Source organism: Trematomus bernacchii, unplaced genomic scaffold, assembly GCF_902827165.1.
Source record: "Trematomus bernacchii unplaced genomic scaffold, fTreBer1.1, whole genome shotgun sequence".
In the NCBI taxonomy this organism is placed as follows: Eukaryota; Metazoa; Chordata; class Actinopteri; order Perciformes; family Nototheniidae; genus Trematomus; species Trematomus bernacchii.
The window spans coordinates 4,562,672-4,584,893 of NW_022987641.1; the positions used below are offsets into that span (position 1 = coordinate 4,562,672).

The window sequence follows — 22,222 nt, forward strand, 5'->3', positions numbered from 1 at the left end:
ATGTTATTTCATTAGTTTTATTTACACGCAATTTTTTTGAAATGCAGAAACAAAATGCAACGCATTAACAGTGTCACAGTTAGCCAGTGTTTGTATATTTTAAATCATAAGAAGTTTAAAACTTTTTTTTTTTTTTTTGTTGTAAAAACCAACGCACATTTCACAAATGCCGAGAGCTGCATACGAAACAAAGAGACTCTGAATACTACGATGAATATTACAAGCCCTGCCTGCGGGCCAGCTCGTGTTTTCAATGACTTGACATGCAAAGAGTTCAAATGTTAAAGTGTAGTGTAAGAAAAAAGGAGGAGATCAGTCTGGCAATGTGATGAACACTCGTTCTTTTAGGTTGGTTCATTGTGAAACACCTCGTCGGGGCTGGTAGATTGATCACAGTCCCTCGCAGGTCATGTGTACTACAAGCCAACCTGAGCAAAGTCTCTGGGAGACTGCCAGTTAGCAGCATGGATGTTTTAGAGTCAACCCAAAAAGAGTGTCTCCAATAACACTGAGCTGAAAGTGAGTTCGGAAGCAGTGAAGGACAATACCAAAGTCATGTTAACATAAGTTGTAAAAGCTTGCTTAAAAAAAGTACAATGACTGACAGCTTATCTTTACAACATGAAAACCACAACCATGAAATGATTTTTGTTGCGCAATGAAAAAACAACACCTCCTGAAGTAGGAGGTGAACCTTTAAAGTCTCGAGTGAGTGCTGAGAACATCCTGTCTGCGTCCACGACGAGGCTACTGGTTAATCGAAGGTTATGTCCATGGCATCATTCCCTGAGAGTGAAGAACTGCGCACCCCGAGCAAAACACACATCGAACATCAGCACTGGTATTCAAAAAAACAACTCAATTCACTCATCCCATAGAAGTTCCACAAACGTTCACTTCTTAATGCATCGACCACAGTGGCTCAGAATACTTGTTTTGTTTTTTTGCTAAAAAGATAACTGGCACTAGTTGAAAAAGCTCGGATGTAATTATAATGAAAGTTGACATTGGACCTAACATGGTTTCTGTTTGCACATAGCCCAACACCTCTGGCTACAGGGAGAAACCAGACAGACAAGAATCAACACATCTATTCAACTGGGGGGACGGGGGTAAAGAGTTGTGAAAGAATAGAAGCTATTCAAATATTTAGTAGGTAAATTGCTACTCAACAGATGATGATCACATGAACTCTAAAACATCCACATTTACAAAAAGTTTGTTAAAGACAAAAAAAAATACCCTATAAAGAAGAAAAACCCTCAGAATTACTGAGGCTTTAGGGTCGAAATATAATAAAATCATTATCTCTTTCAATTAATAAATACATCATTCAGAATCGATAAAAACAACACATTAAAAAAAATCAACAACATAGATAAAAGAAATAAATTAAGCAGGATATCATGCGAGTCCTCGGTTTTTTAGACCGAGGAAATACTCGTAATTCCTATTTTTAAACAAATTCAGAGAGGCAGCACTTTGAGCAGCTTGCCTTAAGCCACCAGCTTAGAAACGGACTCTTTACATATCAAACATAGTGCACATTTGAGAGTACAGTTTGCACTGAATTGTGCAAGTCTGTAATGCACCAAATAGGATGCTCCAAAGTGCTGCCTCTCACTCTCCTCAAAGTCATTATTGCTGGTGTGATTGAGATAAAGGGGGGGGGGGGGGGTGGTATCAGGGAGGGAGGTGTAGGCCGGAAGGGACAAGCATGAGTTGAGAAAAGTACAAACAAGAAGCACCATTTTGACATTTCTGTTCACCACATCCTCCTTAGCACCTCATTTGCCCCCCTCAGAGCCTCAGAAAAAAAGAAAAAAAAAGACCCTGCTCGAAAAATACAGCTCGGTTTCATCTGCTCCTTTCACAGAAAGCCATGAAGCAAGTGAAGGTTGTGCGGAGGAGGGGGGGGGGGGGATGTTCAGCAGAGAGAAATACTCAAATATGATCCAGATGATGTTGGCATCAGAAGCTGCTCCCTGGCAAAGCAAGCGTTTTTGATAGGTAGACCTCCGACACCTCCCCGGTCCATTTGAATGCCCACAGGAGCCTCGGTCCACCTTTCCCTGCAGCAGAACATCTCACAACATGCTTGTCCCTTTCAGCTTCCCGTAGCTCCTTTCTGTTTTGTTCTTAGTGTGCTTGTGGTGAAGTCGTGCACTTGCTTTTTTCAAATCCAATACCCTGTCTCCTTAGCATGCACAGTGAGCGTGTTTTACGTGTCAAAATTTGGCCGACTCCAGGCAGTGTGTATGTTTTTTTTCCCTCCTTTTCTGAAGCACAAGAGTGTCTGGTAACAAATACACCAGTGTTTCTTTCTTCCCCAAAGAACACATCCCCACGCATCTCTTTGCGTTTGGAGATTTGGATTGTTACACAAACACACGATTGTGTTGGTTGAGTTTCAGAATCTTCCCCAGTCTCTGCTTGGCTGTGGCCATTCCTTTTTTGGGCCTTTTGCCTGAAAAAAGGACAACAGCATTCAAATGAATCATAAATAGCTATAATTATTACTAAAGGTTTGTAAAACGATTTGCTGTGAGAATTAGTTTCAGTTTTTCGTATACTAAAAATGGTTATGTCTTATTTTATTTCCAAATGAATAAGGTAATGTATGCATGCATGATACATTTATTTGATCAATATGATGCTTATCTGACAAATGTTTATGTCCAATTCGTGACAACTCTCAAACATATTATCTTTCTATTCAGTTTATTTATGTTCCCTACAGATGTTTTAAAATTATAATTATTCAACAGCTGAGTAGCAAGTAAAGCGATTTTAAATGAAAAATGCAAATACATAACATATTAATAAATGTGTCTTATGTCACTGAAGTAACCACATCACACTTGTGTTGGTTAAATGTTGTAGTAGGATAGGCTTTAAAAGTAATTTAGATGTCACAAATCATGCAAATGCACACTCGTGTTGAACTCAGATTTAAGGTGCACAAAGAGAAACTACCCCCTAATCCATTTAAGTTACAACAACCTTTCAAAAAGGTCAAACTCTGGTCTTTCCAAAGCTTGGTGAAGTGAAAAATCTGATTTCCAAACCTTTCGTGGCCTGATTGCTGATGGGTGGGGGGTTGGGTGCGTGCCTCTTGGAGGGGTGCAGTGGTGGGGACATGGAGGGGTCACAGTACTGGTATTCTGTCTCTGGGCTGCCGCTGTGGCCCCTGCTGAGTGGGCTGGGGAGCCCCTGATTGTCCCAGGCTTCGCTGCTGTTGCCCTGGCTGTCCATGGGGCTCTGGTCTCCCTGCAGGCGGTGCTGCGCCTCCTCCCTCCGCTCCAGAGGCGAGCCCTGGCTGGAGCCGGACCACCAGGACTCCTGGGAGGAGGCCACCTTCTCCGGCTCGGAGGAGCACAGCAGCCCGGCCATAGACAGCATCCCCTGAATGGCCTCTTCTGTGCTGGGTGAGGTAGGACGTTCTCTGCAAGGAGCACACAGGACATCATTAGTGAATACCCGTCATTGCCATGATACCACCATGTACACTAGAGGCTCCTTCATGCGTGTCACTTTGAATATTTGACATAGCCCATTTGATTGACCATCAGTTATATGAAAAAACACGAGAATTGCATTTAAAAGATAATATGCATATTCAACCCATTGAATGAAGGACAATATCTTTGCACGTTGATAAAGTGTTTCTCACCGTTTGAGTGGTTTGTGTTTGTGCCTGAGTTTCTGGCCAGACTGGTCCAGCTCTATGGTGTGCCCTGAGCCCCTCTCATCCTCCTCTTCCTCCTGGGAACTCCCTGAATCCTCATCAGAAGAGGAGGATGACGATGACGAAGACGACGACGACGATGCTTTATGCTGCAGAAATGTCGTAATTTATTAAGTATGTAAACAACGTGCATATACAGCAATGTCAGGTGCACTGCCTCTGATCAATAAACCAGTAAATAATGTGAACAAATAATAATGTAGAACCTTTGAAGGAATAAAACATTTAGTCAACAAAACAACATTAAGTGACACTGGCACACTATCACAATGAAGCTATAAGACGGCAAACAACCAAATGATTCTGAATATGACATGAGAAATCAATAAAGTAAGACATTTGATGCTGTTCTCAGTATTTACCTCTGTGGGAGAGTCACTGTCTGAATCTGCGTCTGACACACCGGAGTGTCCTGACACTTCTTCCCTGAGTTCAGTCTTCATCCTCTCCAGACCACCTGGGAAACACAGGAACACACCATGAGCATTTGACAATAAACACAATAAGATTTGAGTTTAATCATAATTATATGACTAACAATAGCTTCTAGTGACTTACTGAGGAACGTGGGTTTCCAGACTGTGCTGTGCTGCTCTCCGCTGTCCTCTGTCCTTTCAGACTTCACATCCGTACAACTCTTTGGTGAGCTGCCCGATGAGCACTCAGCCTCCGTCTTCACTGGCTGCCTCAAGTCTCTGCACACAAAATCCACGTTTGAAAAATTAGGAAATAAAATGTAATTTTCACAAATAATATAGATCATCTTGACTGTAGAATTGCAGATTAGAGAGAATCATGGCATCAAAACATTGTTAAAATCTCTATTGTTATTTAAATGAAATATGGGTATCAAATAAATTCCCGTTTTATTTCCCTGCATGAAGGCAGATTCATTTAAGGTTGTTATTGTTATGTCTCTCTCACTCTAGTGCCTGTTATGTTTTTCTCTATTTTTGGGGGTGGACAGGTTTGTAAAAACTGGCAAGATTTCCCCTCTGCACAGAAAGGTCCATATCTTTCTGTGAAAATGACCACTGAGCCTAAATGACTAAGTAGCACCAACATTGCCGTGTAGACCAAAGGGCTGCGAGCTCTCACCTGATGATTCTTCCGTTGACGAGCATCAGCCGTAGGTGGTGGTTGTCCTCTAGAGACTCCGCAGCAGCAGCGGCTGATGCCGTCGACACTTTATTCAGCTTCCCACGAACCTTGGCACAGAACGCCGCATCCTGAGGAGAACAGGCCAGCATCAGTCAATAGAACTAAAAACAACTTTACATGGGAGAACACTAAATACCGTGTAGTTCCTGAAAGGATGCTCCTTACTTTGTCTCTTGTTATGTTTGTGTTGTTTTTTATCTTTTTGTGAGGCTATATTGTCCATTAATCATATTGTTGTGTTTGTGATGTGTATTATTTTGCCTGTATTAAACACTTATTTAAAAAGAAAAGAAAAACACTGACTTTAATCTTAATACACACAAGATTCCGTTTTTGTTTCACATGGGGGAATAAATGCTTAATTGAGGACGTGATATATAAGTGCCACTGTGGGATATCAGCAGCTGCTCACCTCCTCCAGCGGTCCCACTTCCAGCCTCCTCAGCACCTCCTTGGTGTGCCGCTCTAAGATGTCCAGGTTGGAGGGCACCTTGGGGGCGTGCCGCTGCTGCTCCCTCAGCCTCCGGGCCGCCTTCCTCGCCCGCCGGGCGTGGTCCAGCCTCTCCAGTGGGGCGCGAGTGGCCGGGCAGCCGTTTGATCCAGATGCTACTCCACACACACTTCCCTGAGGTTTCACTGGCTTGCTACCGCTGACTGGTTCCTCCTAGTGATGCAAGTTAAACATAATGAAGTCAAGGTTTTACCAAAATCCACATGCTCACAAGTAGACCAAACTCAAACTTTTTTGTTTTTGTTTTCTGTATTCAATTTTTTAGGTTGCCTCATAATCCGATGTGTGTTGGATTTTTGGCAAGATGTATTTTATGTCAAGTAACAAAGGCCAACAAACAAAACAGATCACCAAGTAGTTAAGAAGTTAATAATGGTAATGAAAAGTGTTGTTCAAAGTTACACCTTTAATATAAACTAATATTTGTACATATTCAATATGTATATAAGTTCCTTGGTTACATTCTACATTGACTTTAATAAGTGGTACCATTAAACTATTGGGTATACTGGATTGGATGCATTAGGAAATGCTGCTCATTGACTTAAACAAAATTATAGCTAAAAACTATTCAACTATATGTGCTCTTGTAGTTGTATTTGTATGATGAATTGCCATAGACAATTAATTAGCTTCAACGTTTTTGTTACAGTTGACATTGATGCTAAAATCAGCATCAATGCATTCAGTTTAAAAGGTCTAAACCTCTCCGATATCCTTCCCTCCTCGCTCCTCTTACCTCCAGGTAGCGGATTTCCTTGGTCAGCTCTTTAATGAGATGGTTGGGCCTGATATTGTCTGGTACCTCACTGGAAGGCTCAGTCACCTGCAGAGACAGAGCAGACCACATTCAGACAGGAGAAGTGAACAGAAAGAAGTCTGTTGTTGGCCACTCACACACATCCAGGAGATAAGAACACACAGTGGAGCCGGCTGGGTAACAATAGCCCTCTGGACTGGAGCTATTCAGCTGCAGGTGTGTTTCTGTGGAGAAGAGCGTGAGAACACTGTGGCCGGCACTCACCTCTCTCTTCAACCACATCCTCAGTGCGCTGATTAGAGCCTTCACTCCCTCCACCAGGTAGGTTAGGGGTGGACAGTTGTCCTCTCGTAGCTCTGAGAGGGAAATAAAAAATAAGCATTAAACCTTGAAAATTCACAAGACAGTCAACCATATCAAATGTTAAAATTGTCCAAAGAAGATGTACATTATTGCAGCATCCCATGCTGATGCACGATATCGGTGGGAAGTATTAACCTTCTGACCTGAACATCGGCCAGTCTTTACCTTTACAAGTAGAGCTGAAACAATAAGTCAACTTATCGATTACACAATCGACAGAAAGATAATTGACGATAAATTAATTGTCAAATAAGTTGGCAAAGTCGATAATCTTCAGAATATCTTCCTTTCAGCCACGCAAACATGGCCATTCTGTTGTATATCTCATTAAACAGAATATCTTTGTGGACTCACAAAATATGATATTAAAAAGACGTAAACTTGGAGTGGGATCATATTTTAAAAACCAAACAGTTATGCGATTCATCCAGAAAAGAATCCGCAGAATATTCCATATTGGGGTAGTTGCACCAGCTGATGCTCATATCCTCTCTGTCCAGTAAGAACCATGCATTTTCACATTTTGTGATTTTGAATTTTTCATATGAACTCCAGTATTAAATGTTTCTTTGTGAAATGAGAAACATAGATACTTACACAAAGTATCCACATGCAGATTCTGAGTATGCATGCATAGGCTATAATGGCAACCACACAAGAACTGAATTGGGTGAAATCGAAATAATTGCACTTATTCCAACATTTAGACTGCACTGATTTGAACATTCATGTTCTTTTGAGCCATTTGCTTCTAACTGCATGTTTACACTTGATTCTCACCTTTCAGCTTTTCCAAGAGGTTCTTGGCCACATACCAACAGATGGCCTCGAAGTACGGAAACTTAAAGAGGTCTGGGGTTTTCAGGCGACGCTCCATTTCATAACACCTGCAAACCAACAGATTCAAAATATTGTTAAGTGATGAAGTAATGCACATTTTATTTATAGATTCAAATGAGATAAACAGTTAGGCCAATTTTACCTGAGCTGCATGCCAATATTGAGGTTGTGAAGGAAGTTCCCTCCGAACGCCATGCAATCCTGAGAGGTGAGCACAGCATGGATCCAGCCTGTAGAGGGCGCCAGAGCACAGACATTCACACACCTTGCCAACAGACTTGAAACAATAACAAACTTAAGGAGAGGAAAGCTCAAGTAACACCTTCATACCGGGCATTTGAACAAACATGTGGTTTAGAGTGATCTGCTTGAATACATGTAGATATTTACATCCTGAGCATGTACAAAAGACTCTCATGTCCAAAAAATAAATCCTAAGACCTAAAAAAAGATAGGGTTGTCTATTGCAATGATTTGCTCCCTTAATATAAACTGTGTTGTTTAAACAACACAAAGTGAGAGAAAGCAGAGTCGAGGGGGGTTGGTGTGAGGCTGATAGACAGGCCTGATAATGCACTGCTTGACTGACCTACTGTGCTCTCTGACCCCCACTTAATTCCCACCTCTCCACACCCTCTCTGCCAAAAGCTCTCCTTTACAATGCTGCCTCAGCCTGCAGAGAAAGCATGGCAGGAGGAATGATGGAGGACGACCAGCAGTTGACGGACTGAACTGAGCTTTGTCTGTCAGGGATCATGAGGACAGCAAAGGATCTCCATCGGCTTAAAAGGTCTATTGAGAGACTGATGGACGAGTAATTGTGCGTCTGGAGACGTTAGCTTCACTTAGGTGAATGGAAGCATGTCACATTCAGAAACACAAACATCTTTTTGAAACAGCTTCTACTTCAACAATGCTAGTTAAAGGATTGTAAAAAAAGCCACGTACAGAGGGAAGCTGTGATCATCGTATTACATTATAGCACTGTTTATCTTCATTTTTCCATTGCAATTATGATAATTAAGAAGTGTTTGGGTTGTTGCTCAGGAAGACATTCCTTCTGTTATTTTCCCTTGGAAATGACAGAGGACATTCAAGAAGCCTGTATTTTCCTGGCAGGAGCCATGGGAAGCGTGATTATTTTAGCTTATGAATGCATGTGAAAAGACAAATAAAGGCAGACAACAGGGTCAGGAAACAACCATGACATTACATTAGTAACACAGATAACTGTGTGTCCAAGAGCCTGAAAGCTCATCCAAGTTTATAGGAGTATTCCACACTTACATTATTATTTTTTTAAACATAATCACGCAAAATGCTAAATATCAGTACATATTAGCCATGTTAAATTAACCGTTGATAGTCTAGGCTGTGATAGGAAGGTGATCCCCCCACCCGTGTTTTAGGAGTTCTTATTACATGGCTAGTTGAATACTCGATTCTGATTGGTCAATTCAGAAGATGTGACACGTTGTTAATCCAGTAGTACAGACCGCTGTCAAGGACTTATTGACCGTTGTTAAGGACGCTCACATCTGCAGAAAGAAGTCCGGTCGATTTAACTGTATACAGTTTGGCCGAAAAGCAAACTGCATGCTTGTCTTTAGCTTTCCGTTGTCTACCGTCTGAGAGCAACATGGAGGATTTTTATATTAATTTTAATATATTTGGAGAGCACAGTCATTTGGATGAATGGTTAGTGGCTGATGAGTCCCCAGCGAAGAAAAGAAAAAGACAAGAGGGACAAGAAAACAGTGGAGAAGTAACGGGGCAGAAACCCTCCACACGGAGCTGCGGTCCTTTTTACGCAATGGTCCAGACATAGACATCAAACGGCAAAACATATTCAGTTGCCAGTTCCTTTGGCATTAGGGCAGGGATATCTAGATACTTTCCAAGGTTTGACATAATGAATCGTGCTACTTTTAAAGCAAGCAACGATGTTTTCAAATCTGTAATAAAAAAAGCTCCTCAAAAACGCTATCGAAGCAGTTCCTGCCGTTGCTACGTAGTTCAAACAGTAACAATGGACTATTTTTCTTAGCGGATGCATGTCATTGTAAATCAATACAACTATTTTTTAAATCAATAAAAACATTTTCTAAATCAATAAAAGCATTTCAATTAATATCGGGAGTCATATCGTTACTTTGTTGAGAATGTGGCCATGCAATAAGCGGGATAATGTGCAGCGACTTGGTCATTATGGGGAAAAGAACACCCGACAGGCTGATCAGGAGCCCGACGCCTCGCTGCACATTATCCCTTACATAATAAGCTGGATTGTTGTGTGGAGTTTAGATTGAAACGCAGCAAAGGTTATGTTGTACTTTGATGAAATACATTAAAAAAAGAATGTAACACAGAAACCAATAAAAGCTCTGATAAGGTGTTTTGTTTCAACAAGAGAAGAAGATTTCAACTTCATTACAGCAACGAAACTGCTCTGGTTGAAGGACGTTCACTTGAACAAAAGTGGCAAAGTTTGAGTCTTCTTATGATTAGATCTCAGTGCTGCATTCAACACGTTCAACTAGACCGACTGGAAAACTTAGTTAGACTGTGGCACAGTGACCAAAACTGCTTTAAATACTTTTGTAATGACACGGACTACTTTGTGTTGGTATTTTACTCTTGTAAATCCTTTAGAAGTGTGTTTTTTTTATATTCTTAATGCCTTTTATATCTTATGTAAACCATGAATTACCATTCGTTTAAAAAAGGTACAATGCAAATAAACCAGGATAAAGTTGTCATCATTTAATAACACTAGGTTGATTGACAGCCTTATTGTTTTACTACTGCACTACATTAATACGAATTAAAAGCCTGTTTCCCTACTGTTAGTCACCGAATTAACTACAGCAAGAGAACACCCTTAAGAAACTAGAGCTTTATGATTAACAGTGTTGCATAAACAAACTCAAATAAACTTGGCACGCGCACAAACAAAAGCACCAACCTGTAGGGATGAGCAGGGTGGTTCCTTGGGACACGACACACTTGTAACACTTGTCCACTTTGTCCCCAAAGAACACTTCGCTCTGATTGGGCGAGGAGCTCCATGCCTCGTATAGTGCAAGGTTGGCGGGGGTGGGCTTGATCAAGTAGAAGATCTTCTCACCCTGCAGAGCAGATGAAGAGGAGTTAACAGTAGGCACCACACTTGAATGACACACGTTGATGTTGTTTGAGCATGGCAGCTGTGGTGATGGCGCTGTTAAAAAAACACCCACAGACAACTGGGAAAGTAAAGTCAGCTTTAGTTTATAGAAGAGTGCCGATGAGATCATCATATGGCACAGCAGTGCTGCCCCCAGAGCAGCTTGATGATTAAAATGTGATGCGAGGAGTGGTAGTTTATTTGGCTTTTGTGGAATGTTTCATAAATGTTTGTCTGATTTCTACATACACTCAGGTCTTCTTCATGCAAACACTCACCCAGAGAACATGATACCAGACAGACGTGCCTCCAAAGTCTATGTGGAAATCTGTGTAGCTGTCCTTGACTCCCATGAGGCAGTACTTCTGGACAAAGGGCTTGGGGAAGAAGGAGTCGTCGGGCCAGTAGTTCTCCACCCAGGACATCTTCTGAGCCACGTCGGGAACCTCCACCAACTCCGACATCCTGAGTAGATGGTTGGAGTTAAAAGTGACACAAAAGCAAACGGTTCTAAAACGGACAGGAGGGCTGTCTTAATATTCTGAGATACATTACAACAAGAGGATTTCTCCTTTTTGGGCTTCTACATCCAACCTCTACAGAAATTCAAACAACATTTTTAAAGGATTTGGCTTAAGACAGACTAGATCTGCACAATACATTAAAGTTTTATAATAGTCCAAATCAAAATCTCAGTAGGCGCAATATTTGGTAAAGGCTAAATGTGAACATATTTGAATGAAGTATTGCCGTGCTGCAGAGAAGTCCCAAACTACAAAGAATATTCTACAGAATTAACATAAAATCCATCTTTAGGACAGATCCTCAATGTTCCATTATCATGAAAAAATATCACAATTGCAACATCAGTCAAATAATTGTGTTGTGTTTGTTTAGATTTGATTAAATCGTGCAGCCCTAAGGTAGACAGCCCATCTATGGAGGCATGATTGATATACTAGTATGATTCAATTCATGAATTAAAATATTAGATATAAAGACATGGCTAATTTATACAAGCATTTCCTGAAGAGTGACAGGAGGGATTGTACTGCCAGTGTTTATTATGGGTATGTGCATACTGAAGCTCTTCATTAGCCAACATGTGAACAGATTTGAGCGTATCTTACTTGGTGTCAGAGAACTCCAGGCTGATGAGGTTGAGGACTTTGGGTCGACACGGGTTGGAGTAATACTTGATAAACTCGCTGAGCTTCATCTTGCTGTCCGCCTGTCGTGCCACATCTATCACGTCGATGATTTTTTTGCTACCTAGATGGGGGAAATGTTCCGTTTAGTCCACAAAATATCAGATGGAGAAGTCCTGTAGACATTGAATATCTTCAACTTTTTTTAATTGGCTGCTGAGTGGGCGTGGGGTTCACCGGGGTCAGCGGCCTGCTGGCATCTCTGTGTGCTTTTAGAGATCGAGCCCTGAGGGAAACTGGCACCAATATGGCAGCGTGGGGAGGGGTTATACAGGGAGGCAAGCAAAACAATCTGTCCGGACCACCAGTCCCTGAGGAGGAGGAGGAGTGGGTGGAGGTGAGAGGGCCTATGTATTCAATGCCTATGTGTGTGTGAGAGATATTAAGCATTGAGAGGAACATGAGTATAGATGTTCGAAAGGCTTCATGTGGTGTGTTTACACGTATGAGACAGAAAACAGATGCTTCAACAAAAAAAAGAGCTAACAGTTGGAACACTACAAATCACACTCGGGTGACACATTGGGGCCGGAAGTAGAACCGGGGAGCAGTGTGTGTGTGTAGCAAGACAGCTGGTTGTTGTATTTCCCCCTCACCCCTCCCACTCACCTTCTTTTATTATCCCTTTGCGTGTTCTCCCTGTCTTCACCCCTAATACACACACACACACACACACACACACACACACACACACACAAACGCACTCACTCGCAGACACCTCTGAAAGCCCAGCTGGCCAGCGTCTGATGACAGAACAGCTGGAATAAAGGCAGTCAGTCACACAGCGAGAGACAAAGCTGCCTGAAACCTCACTACGCCTAGTTCGACACCAGCTTCACAAACCAAACAGCCACAGACAAAACAAAATCAACACCCTTCCTGAACCAGCTTGAGCGACACTTGCTGTACCTGCTGCATCACAATGATATGTTATGATACCCAGTAATGTTAAGGAGTCTTTAATTGATATAATGGTTCAAAAACGTCCTACACAACATGCCAGAACTACATACTCTTTTCTTATTTGAAATCAAGTTTATAGGTTTTTTGCAACAACCACAAAATAATAATTTGTATATCAATTACTCACCAAATGTGACCTTGAATTGTTATGGAACACTTTTTCATGCATCCCTACAGGATGAACGACGAATAAAAAAAAAACGAGAATATTCCTGAGGAGAAGAATGTTCTCAGTTTTTGAATTCTTCGTGAGTAATTGATACACAGAGGGCAACTTTGTAGGTGAACTGTTCCTTTAATCATTTATTTGTACAGCAATGTGGTCAAAAAGTATTCACTCTACATTGCAGTTTTAAGCTCTACTATTAATATCGCATTGCACCATTTATTATTCTTATGAATAAACATTCTTTCATATTTTTTTCTATGATCAACATTATTCTGTTATATCATGGCCCCATCTGTGACCTCCGAGCGTTACTCTGTAATTCCTCCCCACAGCGTTTCCTAAGCCAACCTTATGGGAATAGTCCAAAATGTTGTTTCCTAAGCGTTATCCAGCAGCTACTTCAAAAGGTGGTTTGACGATCCCACAGATGTGTACCGTCTGCATGGAAGGAGAGTATCTGCCCGGGGGTCAGACCAAACGCTTGAAGACAGTGTTTCTATAGAGAGTCACTCTGATTTTATTCTTCCCTGGACGGACGTTAAGTCAGCTGCAGACTGTGGAAATTGGTTTTGCCTTCAGCTACATTTGATCTGTCCGGGCACAGTTTAGATTTATGTAGGATCACTGACAAGTTATACATCGCTGCTTTAATGCATTTCATAAAGTAAGGGTTTGACTTTTCCTGCTAAAGTTTGCATAGTGAATATGAATTGACTGATTTGGGGTGTAATGTACGGAGCACTGAGGTCACGGATGGGGCTCTTTTACTTTGTCTAGTGCTGCATGTTATTGTACGTTTGGTTTCTGTTATATTTTTACATTTCTATACATGCTTATTGGATTATTAAACGTTTTATAAAGGTTTTTCCAGGCAAATGAAACGGGACTATTTGCCAAAAACTTGCTTTAGGTTATTTGGTCAAGAGTACAGCTTTTTATATCTTATTTGAGAAACTAAATGTGGAGAAGGAGAAAGTAAGGTCAAGTAACACAGGTCCAGTTTTGCTCTGCTGCCCACCCACATTTACTGAAATGTAACCCGTACTCATACCCTTTTTTGTGATAACACTTGCAATTTATCCATGACAAGACTTTTCTGGGGCCTTTCCTCAATGTTCCACCATTGTCCTAATCATTGACCACACACCATGTTGGCCACACGACCCTCGTGACACACAGAAGACATCAGCGATCACTCCAGTTGTCCCATTGTCTTTTAACTGTAAGAAACGTAACGCGACACTCAGTCCCTCGTCACAACACCTGTGCCTTGGCTTAATGCTCAATAGGGCATGGGGGAGAGAGATGAAGTGAGAAGGGGGAGTCTGTAATCTGAACTTAATGATAAAAACACCAGTGGGCTTGGTAATGGGCTTGTAATAGGAGCTGGGAAGTGGCAGGCCGCTTTCAACGAGGAAGCGTAGTGGTCATAGAGAGGCTAGTGAAAGCCTAGCCATCACTCATTTAGAACTCAGTCAGCCCTCGCCCGATGCCTGATAAGTGGGTTAAAACCCCATGAACCTAGAAACCTGTTCTTATTGACACACAGATGGCGCCTGCCCAGCGTTAGCCACTTAGCAGGATGGTGTTGGGTGGTTTCATTAGCTTTTAAACAGACTGAGGCTACGGTGCATTACATCATCCTTCCCCAAAACACTTGTGCATTAATGTAAGTTTCATACAGCTGATGGCAACTCTTACACTGCAGAACAAAGCCATATGAAGAGTCCTTACCCACATACTGCTCCACATCTTTGACAGAGAAAGTAGGGGGTGGTAGTTTGAGTCCCAGGCCCTCCATCTCTGTGACTTTGATGGGGTAGCTGAAGCCGTGTCTCTCCAGGTAGCGGGTGGTCACCTGCTCGCCCTTCATCTGCATCATGATCTCCTCACCACTGAAACAACATCATAAGAAGTTCAGGAAAATTCTACAAAGCTACTTCTAACAAAGCCTTAAAGTTATGTCCCAAAAGCCATAGTTGGGCGACATTTTCGAAAGTAATAGCAGCTTTGACCCAAACTTTTACAAAAGAGTTCTGCTGTAATATCGGTATAAAACATGCATGTGTCCGTCATCATACCTGGCAAAGGTCCTGCTCTGCAGCTCCTTGACGAACACTGGGGTGCCAGCCTGCACCGGCTTCAGCCCATCGTTTGGCTCGGTGTAGTCGTGCCTGTGGCAGTTGTTGCGCGTTTTCACTGCAACATAAAAAAGACAACCAAGGTTCATTGGGTTGTTTCGCTCTACTTTCATCATGTCATTGCCCTTCTGAGACTTGTTCTCCTAACAAAGTGGCAAATTACGCACATCACCACAACTTCTTTTACGTACAATAATTCACCAGTCAATCCCTGGGCTAAGAGATGGCGATGGAGGGGCTTGGCCAACCAAAGTGGGGGGCTCACAACACCATTTAATTAGTCTGTTAATGTCTGCCCCCTGGGCTCTTGGAGGTTCACCCTTCCCCCCCAAATAAATGTGCCTAGAGTTAACAGCGGCCCTTTCCCCCTGTGACCGGTCAAACATACAAAACACAGGCAGGAGGGGGAAATCTGAATGGAGCGAGGGTTAGACATTTAAATCTAAGGAAGCGAATCGGAGAACAGTTTTGATGAATAAGATACGGGGACAGAGAGAAGCAGCAAGGTTGATATCCACTAATGAGAAATAGAAGTACTCACTCAGGGAGGGTCCGTGTTCCACATCACAGTTGGGACAGTGGTAAACATCGATGTCCACAGCATGATGCTCTTCTACCTGCACACAGCTGGAGATGGAGAGGAGATGCAGTTAGTACAAGTTCTCACTTCTTGCAACATGTGTAAACACAAGTTAGGATCTATCCTTCATGCCTACCTCATTGGAGACATTGTTGTGACAGAATTGGGGTTTTACAATTGGGCTGCAGCAAACGATTATCATGAAACTCATGTTTAGATTATTTTCTAGATTGATGAAGATTTTTTTGAAGACTTTATAAAGTATTTTGCAGTTTGCGCAATAATACTTTTCTTAGAGCCCTAGCATAGTGCATGGATTTGCAACAGTGTCTCTAATACTGCAACCCCCGACTGTCCTGCAGCAGCCAAACCACAGGCACCAACACACATGCATTCCTCTGCTGCATACCAGAGCTCCATTCCAGAGCAGCATGAACTCAACCAATTTCACCAAAGGCTATTTTCAGTTTAAAAAAAACTGCAAGCTGCATGTTTGTTTGACTTGAACATGTGGCAGTTCATTTGATGGTTAAGTGTTGTGAGAGAGAGGCCACACACAAAAGAGCCCTCTGTACTTAACAGGCCGTCCTTATGGTTGTCATTTTAAAGTGATTTCTGGGATCTGAAGGTAATGAATGATATCATAGTGCATGTCCCCACTTGACCTGGAAACAGCCAATTATGACACTCTTCCTGTGTCTATGTCTGCACGCAAACATCGTCACAATAGAAAGGTCTGATAAAATCTGATAGGAAGCCAGAGGCAAATGTCATTATTTTTGCTTCCACTGCTTTGTTTGCTTTTATTTGGCTGATAAAGACATATGTTGCTAAGCAGCATTAGCACTGTGGTGGCTGACCCTAAAAAACATTATGCAACTATAACAAAACTACAAGCACACTTATTTCAAACTAACAAATTGCTGTTTTTTTAACCCTCATCGAGACAGTGAAGCTTAGATTTGACAGCTTCGGTAGCGAAAAAGTGTATGAACTATATATTTATAGTTGATATATTGTCTGTTAGGAAAAGTGAGCGCCTGCAGGGGAAATGGAGCTGACGGGCTGCAGCCTGTTATCAGCTTTGATCCACCAGAAATTGCAGGAAACTGTTAAGGAAATAAAGGCTAGGGCCATTAAGTCCTCAGGAAGTGGTGAGCGTGTGTGAATCCTGGCCCTGATCACCCTGGTGCACAAACAGGCTTAAACATTAGCTGCCTCCTGTTTATCACATTAAACCTGGTGCAATTATAAAACCCTGTGCAAACTTTCTTTAGTTTCTGATGGAATATTGAATTTATGTCATCATTTTTTTTGACAAGCTATTTTTTGACATCGCTATAAAAATGTATAAAAAGAGGAAATGGCAAAAACCTGGAAGTATTCCTGCTCCTGCACGTGAGCGAGTGGACATCCAACAATAACACTGCATTGCTTGGCTGTAGTTTTAAGCCGAGCTCATGTATCAGGAATCTTGGTTCACATGAGGCTGTTCGCTGGGGGAAAGCATGAGTCACAGCACTCTGCCGCTGGCCCGGGTTGCTTTTAAACGTGTGAGAGCAGCGTGAACTTAACTGAGGTGACCTTGCTGTCCTCATCTCACTCTGTATTTTCCTTTATGTAATACCACAGCGGGGAAATCAGGGCACTGTGCCAATACGCCAGCCTGACTCAGCCTATGTGTCACCTATAATGATTAATACACAACAAGACAGTGAAGCCGGTGAAACTGTGTGGGCTCTAGATAGAGAAGGAACAAATGGGGGAAGGAAACTCAGCTGAAAAGGAAAGAGAGCAAAGTATTTCCTGCCTTGCTCAGGCTTGATAATATATTGCATCATCACTGCAAAGTGTGCAAACACTTCTTGCACGAACATGAACCTTATTTGCTCTGAAAGAATCAGAGCAGGGATCAGATTGGAGAAAACCGAGTTCACGTCATCTTATTACTTAATAAGATGTAATCATGTATTGTCTGACAACAGAGCATATTGTGATAGTTGACGCAGAGCACAGCCAATATGCCTCACAGAGATAAAAACAAAACCCTGCCAGAGTTATTCTGTGACAGCATTGCAGCAGATTACCAAGCAAAACGTCCCTTCCTGAATAAGAGGAGATGTGTGTACTTGGCTTAAACCCCTGCCATCAACAGCCCCTCTCCCTCCACTTCCTCTCATCAAGGGCCTCCTTCCTGTGTGACTGAGAGGGCTTATTCATTAGTGCATGCACTGTGAGGGGTTCATTGTCCTCCATGATCAGTGCAGAAACACAAAGGCAGAAGGCGGTCATCACCATTATTTTCAGCTCTAAATAACCGCTCTACATGGGGCAGCGACACGCCTACATTAGGAAACTGGCAGATCCCTAATGGCTGGGAGATGGAGATAAAGATAGAGGAGATGAGGGCAGTTAAACACACCTGGCTGTCTTTATTTACCCCACAGGAGCACCTGACTCTTCCGGCCCTACTCCTAATGCAACCAAAGCTTACATAAACAGTGCTGCACTTGGACAGCGGTAAGAGCCACTCAGCCCTGACAGATGGAAAGGGATCTGTCATTTGGGCCTTACTGGTTCAATCATTTCAGCTAGCTATGCGTAAAAGCGACCCAGCATCCCTGCAGCGGTTACAGCTTGAAAGAGACCTCTGTGTAGTCTGCTGGTAAACAACAGAAGAGGATCACTTTGTTGTTTATGGGGCGTCAGGGAGTTTTAACAACTTCATTGTTTTTGGTGCAGGTTAGTTGCCTCAAGGCTCCAAGCACCGGGGCTCTACTTTCACACATGCCTTCAACATGGTTATCTTTAAGCTCTCGGTGCCCCTGTAAAATCTACAAAGTCCTCAGTCTGTGGACCGTCTGCTGCTGAAAAACATCAAGCAACAAACTCGGGCTGAACTCAACTGAAGGTGGACTGGTATGTGAATGCAATCCTCTCTCTATGCTCGTCAATAAGCATTTTTATATTATCAAAAACCTTGAGCTTGTGGTTTGAAACATAAGATCACCAATAAATAAACTTTAATTCTGAGCATTATTGTATATTAGAAGGAATTTACAGTTTTCTATGGATTTAGATTCAAGACACAGACACTGCTACTTTACTTCTATCGATCAAAGTGATATTTCTGAATCAAGATTTCTATTGTAAGGCACAACAACTTCTATCTATAACATCATCATTGAACCTGACTGCTGATCAATACAAGAGGCTGTTGTCCCCTAATCAACATTGATCAAGCTGGAGGTAATGCTGTTTCCCCGCCCCCAGGGAGAGCCTTGCTAATGAATGTTAACACATCTGATTAGTTAATAGCAGCCTCACAGCTACTGTTAAAAGCTATCTAAACAAATGATAGGAAACATTTTTCTTTCATGGAGAACGTTGGTAAAAAATAAGATCCTTTGACTCATCCATGCATCCACTTAGCGTAAACATTAAAAATGCACTCTGAAGTGGCTATCCATCTCTCTTTAGCGTGCTCACAATCTGTGCGACACTGACGGATCGTGCATTGAACTTGGCTGGCTGGAGCGCCCATCAATCATTCCCTCTGTCCCATTGAGCCCCGCAGGTCCATCACCACCTCCCCCCCACCGCCCGTACCTAACCAGACGGTCTGACTGAGTGCCTGACACCTACGCCGGGGTAAACCCTGTGATCTGACGTGACCCAGTGAGGATTTCCAGTGCGCCAACATGCACAGTGCTGACGTAATTTGGCATCTTGGAAACAGTCCATTTCGAGAAGCAGGTCTTGTAATTAGGGGAGGCTCTAAATGGTAAATAACAGGGTTCAAACTAACATTTGTAATCTAAACCACAGGCTCTAGTTGTTTGTTTTGGTGACTAAAGGAGTCCTCCAGGGAAGTGCTACCAAAGCAAATGTGGGCAGCAAAAAGATGTGAGGATAAAAGAAAAACCCACAAAATATTCCCTTTACACCGTAGGTTTATTTTTGATATCTTATATCATTTTATTTTTGAAATAGTGGCTAGTTTTATTGCTTCTAATAATTGGACGATAAACAGAAAGATTATTCAGCAACCGTACAGCAAATATTTTTCATATAATGGGGCCCTAAGTTAGATATACAGCTTTTTTAAATGTTGGGGAGTGATCAACCCTCAATATTGGCAAATACTGCTTTCCAGTTCACCGCACTGATCACTACTCCGACACAGATAAACTCCACAGTGTTGTGATAACACTGCCCAACCGGTTAAAGGACCAGGCTGTATTGTGTCCTGAGGTTGAGGTGGAAAACAGGACACTCTCCAGAAACACAGGCAGTGAGACAAAGTCCCCCACAAACACAAACTCAGCTTGCAAACTGACAAACAGACACCGGGAGGTTGAGCTCCTCTCCACTTCATCGGCGTGCCATCATCCACAGCCAGAGAATATCCCTTTTCCTTCTGGCCAGCCTCGTGGGAAAGAGGCAGGAAATGTGGCTGGTTTTGGAGATCCGCTCGATGTGTGTGTGTCTATGTGCTTATTAGTCACCAATGGGGGAAGCTCCAGCATTTGTTCCTTTGCTTGCTGGCACATGACACGCAGCCAGCCAGTCTTTTTTGGCTCTGATACACCGCAAATTCTGGCCGGCAAGTTTTCTGGCAGTGGGCTCAATGTGGTTACGCAATGGCTTCCGTCATTTCAACACGAGCAAAAACAGATTATTGTATTCATAAGCAGTTTCCATGGAGATGCACCCACACAGGCTGATTCAAGGGACTGAGAATGGGGATGGTCTAAGTTATGTCTAAGTCAGCAAACCCCATTAAAACTGTTTTAAAGTCAGGTCTTTCTGATTACCTGACTCTAAAAACCAACATGTAATCAGACAACAAGTTTGATACATGTTCTTCTATGGCAAAATCTTATTATCTGCCTTCTCTAATGATTAGAGCAGACTGTGAGCTACACAAATTGCCTGCCTTGCTAACAGACACACCAGCAGGCTTTATAGTGCTTCATAAAGGGGTTAAACCAGGTAATTCAATTAAAAGTAAAACTAACTGGGTTACTTTGACACCCTTTAACAGTGTAGTCTTACTCAAAGTTTAAGGTCTGGACTATTAGAGCACACACTACTTAAAAGGACATTGTATTGTGCCAAAAAAAATGCTTTATTGCACAACAGAAAAACCTTCCCATATGACAGCCAACACCCACCCACCCACACGCAACATGAATCATGAAAGGCAACTATAATACTACTGGTCCAATTGTAACTTGTAGAGATGTGGGGGCATTTAATAACGAAAATATAGGGTACAAACCGGCCATAAGCAATCCAAAGACATGTGTCTGGCGGGTACATTTAAATAATACCCCTGGTCACCACTAGGGGTCCCTGCCATGTGCCTGCTCTGCCTGAAAGGGGGATTTAAATGTCTCAAGCTGTCAATCAAAAGCACGACCATAACAAGCTCCTTGTTCTCTATCTTTCGCTTTTCATTAAATAAAACCACCCAAAACACATCAAAATACAAAAAGCTTAATGTTATATACAGCTTAAATAGAGTAAGTATAAAATTGAATGATAAAACATCAGGTTTAACAACAACATACAGATTGTGTCCAAACAAATGGAAGTTGATTATGAAATGTAGCTTAAAGTCAAATACTGTCTATGGTTGTCAATATATTGAGTACGTTTAGCCAGTAGGCTATGCGATGTGGTACACAGCGACTGGTTTAACGATGTCTTAATCCGTAAATCACAGTTTGAACAATAATAAATGTATCTCTGAAGTGACTCAAAGGAGCAGGCAACCCTTTCTAAGCCACGGTGACCCCGCGAAGCTTTGACTGACACAGATCTGCAATCCTCATGAGTCGCATATAGGCAGATAACAACTGTTTTATAAAGGCTTTATTTTAGTCAATAATACTAACTATCAACATACTTACATAAACTACGTACACACTGTTTGAATGGGTAATAATTGGCAGAACATTTGACTGAATTCAAGCCAATTTCAGAGAGCGAAACCCCAGTTTCTTTGGTAAAGTCGTGTCAATAGACGGTTTAAAACCCCCGTCGCCCACCGCTAGCATTAGCAGCTAAGTTAGCTTCCAGTCAACACCGCTCAGAGAACCGTCGCCCTTCTTCAATAAACAATCAGTGTATATCACTTCCAATGAGCCACACATATCAAATACACTGTATCCTACATACCTGCCGTGAAACCAGTCTTTACAGATGTCACACTCGATCATAAACCGTCTTACATCGTAGGGCTGCCGGCAGACACAGTACAGCGGGGCCGCCGCCATCTTCCTTCTGTCCCCAAACAACGCAGGAATGAAGTGGGGCGGGGATTTAACCCAGCGTCCGGAAACACCCGAATAGAGCCGAACGGACACGACCTCCTCCTAGGCAATCCCACCTCTGACGTCACTTTCCAAATTATTCTTTTTCATCTGGTTGTGTGTAGACACACGCCAACAATAGACACACACTTTTTCCAACAAAGGAATGACATAATGGTACTGTTTTGACCATGTTGTCACTTTTACAATCAGAGACTTATGTTCAGCAAAATCTCAGGATTTTCAGAAGGAAAATGGTGAGCCTCATAGGCCTTAGTGGGTAAATTATATA

General features: G+C 42.2%; 1 protein-coding gene across 1 annotated transcript; it reads right to left on the reverse strand.

Moving 5' to 3' along the window:
* Nucleotides 1-3: 3 nt before the first annotated feature.
* Nucleotides 4-21,911, reverse strand: kdm7aa (lysine (K)-specific demethylase 7Aa). Its single transcript, XM_034133392.1, has 18 exons — nucleotides 21,797-21,911; nucleotides 15,572-15,657; nucleotides 14,971-15,088; nucleotides 14,624-14,784; nucleotides 11,680-11,821; nucleotides 10,828-11,014; nucleotides 10,349-10,511; nucleotides 7,526-7,613; nucleotides 7,324-7,430; nucleotides 6,445-6,536; nucleotides 6,160-6,246; nucleotides 5,322-5,573; nucleotides 4,847-4,977; nucleotides 4,307-4,443; nucleotides 4,111-4,205; nucleotides 3,674-3,837; nucleotides 3,069-3,445; nucleotides 4-2,467 (listed from the first exon to the last, which is right to left on the reverse strand). The coding sequence occupies exons 1-18, from the start codon at nucleotides 21,892-21,894 to the stop codon at nucleotides 2,379-2,381; spliced, it is 2,574 nt and encodes an 857-aa protein (XP_033989283.1). The 5' UTR covers nucleotides 21,895-21,911; the 3' UTR covers nucleotides 4-2,378.
* Between the last annotated feature and the right edge of the window lie 311 nt (nucleotides 21,912-22,222).

Bases quoted from the DNA above. Each gene is read 5' to 3' on its own strand.
- kdm7aa (XM_034133392.1), bottom strand. From the start codon at position 21,894: ATGGCGGCGGCCCCGCTGTACTGTGTCTGCCGGCAGCCCTACGATGTA. The intron at 11,015-11,679 runs GTAAGATACGCT...CCATCTACTCAG, and splicing joins CTGGAGTTCTCTGACACCAA to GATGTCGGAGTTGGTGGAGG. The intron at 2,468-3,068 runs GTTTGGAAATCA...TCCTTTTTTCAG, and splicing joins CAGCAATCAGGCCACGAAAG to GCAAAAGGCCCAAAAAAGGA.